At 52.5% G+C, this 10,138-nt stretch overlaps 1 protein-coding gene across 1 annotated transcript; it reads right to left on the bottom strand.

Moving 5' to 3' along the window:
* Positions 1-7,368: 7,368 nt before the first annotated feature.
* On the bottom strand, positions 7,369-8,817 carry LOC126535642 (uncharacterized). Its single transcript, XM_072287017.1, has 2 exons — positions 8,813-8,817; positions 7,369-8,041 (listed from the first exon to the last, which is right to left on the bottom strand). The coding sequence occupies exons 1-2, from the start codon at positions 8,815-8,817 to the stop codon at positions 7,369-7,371; spliced, it is 678 nt and encodes a 225-aa protein (XP_072143118.1).
* Between the last annotated feature and the right edge of the window lie 1,321 nt (positions 8,818-10,138).

Raw genomic sequence — 10,138 nt, 5'->3', positions numbered from 1 at the left:
TGTCATTAAGGGAGTCACAGAAGCGTTCCCAATTGGAAGTAGTTAGTTGCGTTGCGTACTCTTCCGTTTTGCGGGTGATTTCTGCAATGCGTACTTTTAGCCTCCGGTTCTGTGTCTGTCGCTTTAATCTTTTTGTTAGTCCTCTGCGTGCCTCCCAGAGATGCAGTAAGTGAGGGTCTATCTCAGGTATCTCACATGTGCGGGCTATTTCTTTTGTGACTTTATCCTTTTGTGTTCTTAAACTTTCACACCATTTACTTAAATCAGCGATTGTGGTGTTTTGCTGGCTCTGCATCCGGCGGTGTTTCACCCAGTCGGTAATTTTGGCTATTCCTATGTGTCGTTTAATTTTTCCAGTCCGAATTGTGTTGCTGATGATGTAATGGTCGCTGCCTAAATCATTTAGGGTGTTTATCCATTGCGCATCTTCACAATTCTGCACTATCGTGAGGTCAGGGCTGGTGTCCATGCTCACACTGTTGCCCTGTCTAGTGGGCACTGCAGGATCCATTATAATTGTCATGTCGAGTTGTTCTGTTTGTTCCCGAATGTTTCTGCCCTTAGCGTCCTGTTTCGGGTATCCCCAACTAGGATCTTTTGCATTGAAATCACCTACTATCACCAGTGGTCTTCCCTTTACCAGGCGGGCAGTTTCCGGCAAGAGTCTGTCAAACTTTGTCTTTCTCTGGCTTGGTGGACTGTAAATGTTTAGTATAAAGGCACTCTTTTTGTTCAGGCCTTTATATATGATTTCTATTAGTAAATGGTTAATATCCGTGTCAGTAAAAGGATCGTGTTTGATTGCTGTAATCGATTTCGCTACCAAAGTCGCTATTGCTTTCTCCGAATCCGGGTGTGTGTACACCTCGTATCCCTGAAGGGTTGGAGGGGATCCGACTTCCTGAAGGGCTATGACAGCTGGTGGCTCGCTCTGTGAGCTCACCAGCTGTGCTAAAAGTCCCCTTTTCCTCCGGTATCCACGACAGTTCCACTGCCAGATTTCTCAACTTTCTGTTATAGTTGGTTTATGTTTAGGCATGGTTGCTTTCTTGTGCAATGGCTGCCAGCCCTGGTCTGGCGTATGGCTTCTCGGCTCTCTCTCTAATGTTGGCTCCGGTAATTTGCTTACGCCCCGTTTTCATGATTTCAATTTGCAGAGCCTGGAGTTTTTTGTCGGACCTCACTTCAAACTCAGTCATTTGTTGCGTTAGTTGTTGTGTTATTTGGGCTGACACCTGTTGGGTGATCTGTTGCGCTATTGAGGGTAATAGTTGTTCGAAAGTCTCTTGGATTTGTGTCTGGAGTGTTTCGACCGAGTGTATTCTAGGGCGCTTTTGGGGTGCTTGTACAGCTTGCCCCGAAGCTTGCTCTGATCGCGCCTGTTTAGCCTGTGTGTTCTGTTGCTGCGACTGCATTTGCTTTAGCATTGCATTCTCACGCTCTAAGTCGCCTAAGCGAACTCTCATGAGTTCTAGCTCTCGTTCTAGGCGCGTTATCTGTGCAGCTGTTTGAGGTGTGTGTTGGGAGGCTATTGCTGACCAGCTCACCTTGTTTTTCTCGCCTTCATTCTTTGGAGATTGTTTCTTGCTCTTCTGTTGGCTGGTGCTTTGCTTCTCCTCCTGTTTTCTGCCCCGAGAGTTGGATCGGCCTCGGGATGTCGACCTAGTACGCGAGCGGGACCTCTGCGGCGAGTCAGAGTTCTCTCGATCCGAACTGAGCCACCTCTTCTTGGGGGTCCCTGTGACCTGGTTATGTTGTCTCATACGCTGTTTTCCCCTTTGCGGGACGTGCTTCAGTTTTTTGGTGCACTCTGGTGCCGCTGTAGGATGAGCTCCCCCGCACAGGACACACTTGGGCTCACACTCATGGTCCGCTGGTGGGTCGCGGAGGCCACATTTCGCACAAGCCTTGATAGTTGGCGTTGGACAGACATCCGTCCTATGTCCTTGATTTTGGCATATCTTGCAGTATTGTCGAGTGGGTTGGTAGGGTATACATGGCGTCTCGCCACCGTAGTAATATACGTAGCGTGCCACGATGGGGCCATCGAACGTCAGCACTGCCATCCTCGATTTGCCAAGCATACGGGCGTAGAGTATTCGTACCCCTTGCGTACTCTTAGGTTGTTGATGAGTTCGTCTTCTGTAGTTCCAGGCTCCAGTCCGTGTATGACTCCCTTAAGGAGGTTTTCAGGCGTGGAGATGTAGGTGTTTACAGAATGTCTGTTGCCTCGCAGCTCCAGCTCCTTGATCCTCAGGATCCGTTGCGCTGTTCGTTCTTCGGGTGTGCTTGCTATGACGATGTTAGAGCCCGGCCGTATCCGCAGCAAGAAATCGTCTCCTGTGATGTTTGCAGGTCCGCCACACGCCTGGACTATTGCTCTGGATACCTCATGCGTGCGCAATTCCCGAATCGCCAATCCTGGTTTCGGTCTAATAATGATTTCATGTCATTCTTGGGTAGAAAGGGTGCTTTTCGGCGTGGGTGGCCCCTTTCCGCCATGCGTCGTCATAGCTCTCTCTCCTGTAGGTAATATTGCGTCACGGGCCCGTCGCTTGCTCCTCCGGAGCTAGGGCGCTCCCGTTGTCCTTGCGCAAGCGCGACGCGCCGAGCATCTCCGGCGCGTTGCTCCACTCCTGCTTCGTGGTTGGGGTGGTTGACCCCGCCATTCGACTCGGCGGTCCGCGCTTCTTTTCTTATTTTCTCGCGCGTTCGTAGGGATAATGCTATTTGCCACTGACCTTGCTTGCTGATGTCCTCGGCGTTCTCAGCGTCGGTGGCGGACTCCTCGTAATTCACCTCGTCAGCCGAGAGAAAGTCGTCATCGACACTCGTGACTGGTCCTTGTGCGTTGTGGTCCATGGTTGGTCCGGTTCCATATCGGGTGGAGTGCTGCTCGCCACGTAGCGGTTAGACCGCGTACGGGCTCCTGGAGTCGCGCTCTCCGCACCAGCTGTTAGGGTTAGCGTGGCGAGTCGAAGTGCAGGCGATGGTCTTCGATTTCGGAAGAACCGGGATTTGCATCACCAAAAACTTGGTATCGGCGACATCCTTACGCCTTCCGGTATATCTGGTGCAATTTCGGGAGTTGTCCGTTGATTTTGGCCGCAACAGGATACAATCGTAGACGGAGCTGTTGAGAGCGCGTCCGCACTGCTCGGCGCCACCTGGCGTCTACCCCGAAGCTCGCGGAGCTACCATCATGTGCGGACGTGAGGTTTGGAGCTCCTGAGTCAGCAGCAGACGCTACAGCGTCTCACGCGCTCTTCCTCGCCATATTCCGAGCACGACAACGGACGCTTCCTGCGACCTTCGAGCTACACGTGTGACGCGCCTTCGCTGCACTTGGCCTTCTTCCCGCTCGCGAGAAGAGGCCATCGCAGCCTATGATGGAGTTTCGCTCGCCAAGCGAGCGCCCGCCGCCCGTGCGCCACCGACGCCATGCTAGCATGAGCCGGGTGACGCTCGGCCCCGCGTCCCTTGACGAGCTACGCGCCAGGGAGGATCTACATGTGAGGGCCTCACGTATGGTGGGCGAATGGCTTCGTCGACGGGCCACCACCACCACTGATCCACCCGTGGTTCCCTCACAGATTGAGGATGCTCCAGGAGGCACCACGAAGCCGTCAGCCCCCGAGGTAGCCTCGGAGCCTCCCGCGGAGGGTTTCTCAGCAAGCGAGGAGCCCCATGCTTCAGTCCCGCTCCCTTCCTCTGACGACGAGGACATGAACCTGTCGAGCTCCAGAAAACGAGCTCGTGAAACGGAGAGCGACGACGACGACGCAACCGCGCCTCGCAAGCAGCCGCCGAATGCTCCCCCCAGCGCGGAGCAACACGTTGAAGCCAGCGGCCACATAGAGCAGGCAGGCCAGGGCAGCGCCATCTTGCCACCCTCCCGAGAAGCAGCCGCCACCCTCTCCTCTCCGGCCGCCCAAGCAGGAGCCCCGGATGGATGGATGGATGATTGAGGCTCAACCCTTTGAATCGGGCGGCGGCGGCGCGCGCCACCTAGCCTTTGATGGTTCTATATGCATGCATACCTATGTATTTACTCCTTTACTTTTGCGTTGATATTATCCACCAATCAGATAGTCTCCGTTTAAATATTTCTACCTGTTCAAAGTCTATTCTACTTTCACTGTCTTTAAAACCCAAATCTTTGAATAGTTCCCCGTTAGATTCAACTGCAGGGTGAAGTTGTTTACAAGCAAGTATCAGGTGTTCAGCCGTTTCCTCCTCCTCTCCACACGCCTCGCACACCAAATCTATCTCCTGGTATCTGGCTCGGTACGTTTTAGTCCGCAGTACACCTGTCCTGGCTTCAAACAACAGTGAGTTTCCCTTAGAGTTATCATAAATATTTTCTTTGGCTTTTTCTTGCTTAAATGTCCTGTATGTCTCTAATGCCGATTTGGTTTGCATCTCCGTTTTCCACATACCCCTCTCTGTCTCCTTAACCTTTTTCCTGGCAGATGATTCCTGACCTGTCCCCCCGCTACTGCCCAAGTATTTGCTTGTCAATTTTCTAGTTCGCTTCCTTCACCTCGTGTCAACATTCCTCGTGTATAAGAAACTGAAAACCTTCCTAGCCCACCGAATTTCCCCCATTTTTCTCAATCGCTCCTCAAATGCTATCTTGCTACTAGCCTCTCTGCCCTCGAAAGAAGACCATCCCAGATCCCCCTGCACTCCAAGATTTGGTGTCTTGCCATGTGCTCCCAGAGCGAGCCTACCCACACCACGTTGCCTAATTTCCAACTGTTGCCGGGTCTCTGTTCTAATACATAGAACTGCATTGGCAAAAGTCAGGCCTGGTACCATTACCCCCTTCCATATCCCTCGTACTACCTCGTACCTATTGTAGTTCCACAGTGCCCTACTCTTCATAATCGCTGCACTTCTGTTACCTTTAGTCGTTAGATATTTTTCGTACTCTGTCAGATACTCAATGCCATTATTTATCCACACCCCAAGGTACTTGTATTTATCGACTATCTCCAGCGTGGCCTCCTGTATCTTATGCTCACCGCAAATGTTATCATTAAAAATCATGACTGCTGATTTTTCTTTGCTAAACTTCAAGCCTAATCTGTCTCCTTCTGTACCACATATGTCTATTAATGTCTGCAGATCTTCTGCATTGTCAGCCATTAATACAATATCATCCGCGTACATCAGTCCGGGTAATGACTGTTCAATCAATTTTCCTTGTTTGAAAAATGATAGGTTGAAGCCGAGTCCGCTTTGCTGTATTTCGGCCTGTAAACCTTGTAGGTACAGCATAAACATCAGAGGTGACAATGGGCACCCCTGCCTAAGCCCCCGCCGAATCATTACAGGCTCCGAAACCTGCTTTTCCCATTGTATATTCACCCGGTTACCTTTATAGATATATTTTAACAAATTGGTTACTCCATCTTGCACTCCTAAAGTTTCCAGAATGCCCCACAAGCCCTCTTGAAGTACCCTGTCATAGGCTCCCTTGATGTCCAAAAAAGCCAGTTATAGGGGTCTGTGTTCCTTTTCAGCTATTTCAATGCACTGTGTTAGCGAGAACAGATTGTCTTCTAGCCTCCTATGCTTCCGGAACCCATTTTGTAGCTCTCCAAGTACCCCCTCGTTCTCTACCCATGCCTGCAGTCTGTCCTTCATAATCTGCATAACCACCCTGTAAACCACTGACGTCACTCTTATAGGCCGGTAGTTATTTATGTCAGCTTTGTCCCCCTTTCCCTTATATATCATTCTCATCCTACTTAGCCTCCATTCGATCGTCAGGTACTTTACCATCCGCTAGCATTTTGCTCACCACCTCCCTCAATGCTTTCTTAGATTTCGGGCCCAATTTCTTTATTAACGTAATTGGAATACCATCGGGGCCTGCCGATGTGGTACTTGGTACCCTCTTCTCAGCCCTTTCCCATTCTTTTTGTCCAAGCGAAAGCAGTGGGTTGACCGGGCTATCCCTCTCCGACGTACTGCATGTACCATTTCTCTGTTTTGTAAATTTTTCCCTCATCATGGTTCCTATATGCTCCATTGCCTCCTCTCCTTCTAACCGAGTACCTTGAGCTGTTACTATATACCTCTGCTCTAGGCTTGTCCTATTACCCAAGGAGTTCAGATGTTGCCAGAATTTTCTAGCTGCCTGTTTATCTTTTTTATTGCTTATTTTTGACAGCCATTGGGACCCTTTTGTCTCGATTTTCTTGTTGATCAAATAGGATGCTTCCCTTTTGCATTTTATGTAGTTTACCCATTTCCTCTCTACTTCTGCTTCAGGTTCTCCCTTACTTTTGGAATACCTGTGTTCCCTGGAGGCTTCCTGACGTTTCTTTATGGCCTTCTTAACCTCTTCATCCCACCAGCTCTTGAGTTTTCGTATCCCTTGCCTTGTTTTCCTGACTCGCGCCTTACCTAGCTCACGCTCAAATAGTCTCATTAACTTTGGGTAAGTCCAATCAATTTCAGTACCCTCTGATATTTCCTCTTCAATTTGTTTGGCCGCTATTTCCACTTGGTATTCTGAGTAAAAAATCACATCTGGCGTTTCCTCGCGCGTCGTTCGTGCTTTAGTTTCCCTCTTAAAACTCAACTTGATACGTTTGTGGTCGCTACCTATACTTCTGGAGCCCTGTTCATCTATAATCATGGCTCCTAATCTATCGCACATCCTATGTGACATTAATGCATAATCTATTGTCGAGTGTCGACCCCCTACCTCTCATGTTATGATCCCGTCACACTTTTCAGTAGAGTTACAGACAACTAAGTTAAGCCTCTCACACATATCCAGCAGCATGTTACCTGTGGAGTCTGTGTACCCATCCATATCTTCAACATGCGCATTCATGTCTCCTAATACAATTACTTCACATCCTTTTCCTAGCTCATTGATGTCCGCTGCTATACAGTCCAACATTTTCTTGTTTTCCTCTTTAGCATTTGATCCTGTCCAAAGGTATACAAAGCCTAGAAGTGTTTTCGCCCCTGCTACTTTTCCTTTTAGCCATAAATGATCCTTGCATTCCTGTTTGACCCTTTGCCAATTTTTATTTTTATGAATGAGTGCTCCAATTCCCCCATCCTTTCTGCTACCCTGCACTCTGTTGCAGTATTCCCATGCATAATCAGGGTTACAGGGGGGTTGTTCCATGTCCCTAAGATGTGTCTCTACAAACCCATAAACCATTAAGTTCTCCTGTCTTAGTTGTTCTTCGATTTCCTCCCATTTTAGCCTATTTCTTCCACCTTGCATGTTAATGAACCCTATGTCTGACTTAATTTGGCTCTTGCGCTTATTCCTGTCACCTCTCCTACAGTACCGATGTTTGCGTGTTTGTGGCTTCTGCCTCGAATCGTCCACGCCTACACTGCTTCTTTCAGGGCTCTGGGTCCCCCTAAAAAAGCTGTTGCCTGGCTACCCATCCTGCCCCCTATCATTTTGCCAGTGGCACCACTGTAGTGAATGCCATCCTGCACAAAAGGCCGGAAGCCGGTTCCGTACACGTCCCTGTTGACCTCCATGACGCTGTACCCGAGTCGTCCGCTCAGACTCCTAATGACCCGATTGGCCTCAACCACCCTCCTTTCTACCTGGTAAGCCTGGCCCTGGACCTCTGGGATAGTGCATATGGTCACATGCACCCTCCCGGAGGCCTCTCTAAGCTTACTCAGCCCAGTCTCAATGTGCCTCTCAAGGTCCTGGTTTCTCCCCTTAAGCACGTCATTGAGCCCAGAATGCATAATGACCAAGCTGTCGCTCTCCGTGCTGACCCCAACTGCTTCCCGCGCCTTGGTCATTGCTTCCGCCATGCCCTTGCCCGCTTGCGCCTCCACCGGTACTCGCCCGTCCGCCTTCACTCTCGCCATCACGCCCTGTTCGGCCCTCCCCACATTGGAGTCCCCTATCACCAGGACCCTTCTACGTGCAAACCGTTCGACTGCAGCCTGTGTCCGCTGCCCCTCCCTTTGCGCCCGCTGGCGCCCCTGTGGCTGCAGCGTCGCCTCACTCGGGGCGCGTTGTGCAGCTTCACTATAACTACGCCGTTTCACCGGCGGCGAGCTGAGGACGGCTTGCTGTGGCTCCCTGCCTCCCACTTCGCCTGTAGGTTCTACCCTACTTTCTGAGCTTTTGCAAGCACTTTGCTGTCCTGACCCGACCTTCTCCGCTGCCCACGTCTCCAGCGCGTCGAGCCGCCTTTCCAGTTCGGCGCTCCTTTCTTTTTCTTCAAGCTCGGCCACGGTCCTTACTAACTGCGCGGCCTGGGCCGCCTCCACTTTGACGAAATTGTCAACTCTCGCCTACAGTGCTACCCGCTTCTCCTGTTCCTCCCTCAGGTCTGCCTTAAGCTCGTCGAACTTAGCTGCCCAATTCCCTTCCAGTTTTTGGACGGCTTCCCTGAGGCCCTCGCACGACCTGCACGTGAAGCTAGACCCCTCCGTGTCTGCTAAATTCTGGAACTTAGTTTCGTCGAGGAAGCACCATCGCAGGCACTCGTCGCACTGCACTTGCTCCCCGTCCCCCGCGGCCTTCACGTTCTTCGATTTCATCGCTAGGCCTACGTCCCTAGGCCCAACGAGGAAGCTGGCCAAATCACTCAAGCAAAGCCGACCTCGACCGCTGTCCCAAACTAAAATAAAAATTATCACTCCCTACTCCATGTAAGAATCCGAGGAGCTAGCTGAAAGAATTAACTAAGCCTATCAATAGGTCCCTCCTACCAACTAGGCCTAACGGGGGAGCCACCAGACCTAGACAAAGCCGGTACGTTTGCTACTCTTACCAAGAATTCAAAATTTGCGCCTCTACTCCATGCAACAGAAAACACTTCAAAACACTAGCTAATAAAGGTAAAAAAGTACCCCCCCTCCGAAAACGGCGGGCGCCACCTATCGGCGTCCCGCTGAGGCGTCAGTGACCTGTTTCGCGCCTCCTGCAAACGCGATGGAGCTGGCGGACGAACCTCCTCCCGGCTCGTCCAAGCAGGGCCCCGAGCACCCCGCGGCGCGGTTCCTGAAGGACCCGCCACGCCAGCCTGCCCCGCTGCTGAAGCGAGGGGGGAAGAAGCACCAGAGGCACAACAAAGCTCCTGCCGTTGCCTCGTCTTCGTCTCCCGTCGCTTCGGACGGCTCGCGGCGCCCGCCCGCCAGCCCTGTCACCCCAGCGTGCCTGCAGCGGCTGTACTGAGGCGGACGTCACCCGCCAGCGAGCCAACCTCAGATGGCTTCACACTCGTGAAGTCGAGGTGGGACAGGCGGCGTGCGAGGGCCCTGGAGACTGCAGCACTCCCGGTCGACCCTGCGGTCATCGGTACGGTGCTCTTCCGACCCTCGGCGCCCGGCGGAGCCTTCAGGGGAGCACCGCGCCTCGCACTCGCGGCGGCCCTCTCATCGCGGGCCGGTGTTGCTGTGGTGCGCGTCAACCACAAGCGCAACATTGTGGCCGCCGATACGACCACTCGGGCATGCCTTGAGGAGCTGCTGGCAGTCACCGAGCTCCATGGCATTCCAGTGACGGCCTACCTGCCGGCTGAGCGTGGAAAGAGCACCGGCTACATACACGGGATGGACGGGATGCCTGCTCACAAGGACCTGCTGGAGGCCATCGAGTCTTCCGTTCCAGTCCTCACAGCAACAAAGGACAGCAGCACGGTAACCATACGGTTTGCGGGGCCGGTCCCCCCTGAACAAGTGAGCATCTTCAAGCTCTGGTTCAGGGTAAGGCCGACAAGGCCTCGTCCACTACAGTGCCGGCAATGTGGCCGTTTCGGCCACGTGGTGGAGAGCTGCAAGTGGCCGACAGGCTGCATTTCCTGTGGCAGGAGTCACCCTGAAGGCTCCCCTTGCCAGACAGTCCGCTGTGTGAACTGCGGTGGCGCCCATACCGCGGACACTCCGGCCTGTCCCAAGTGGCAGGAGGAACGACGGGTAGCCACCATCATGGCGTCCTCCACCACTGCACTGTCCAGGCGTGCGGTGCGGGCAGCGGTCCGTGAGGAGAGCCAGTTGGAGCAGGCCACTACACCCTCGTTGCGCTCCTATGCAAACGCAGTCAAGGGCATCGCTGATCTTTCAAGGCGTCCGGTACCAGCCCCACGCAGCTCCCAACGCCCGGTGTCGCAGGCCACTGCTGTCC

The sequence above is a fragment of the Dermacentor andersoni genome, chromosome 3 (genome assembly GCF_023375885.2).
Source record: "Dermacentor andersoni chromosome 3, qqDerAnde1_hic_scaffold, whole genome shotgun sequence".
Lineage (NCBI taxonomy): Eukaryota > Metazoa > Arthropoda > Arachnida > Ixodida > Ixodidae > Dermacentor > Dermacentor andersoni.
Note: the sequence above shows the minus strand (reverse complement) of the source record. Positions and strands in the feature narration are given on the sequence as shown.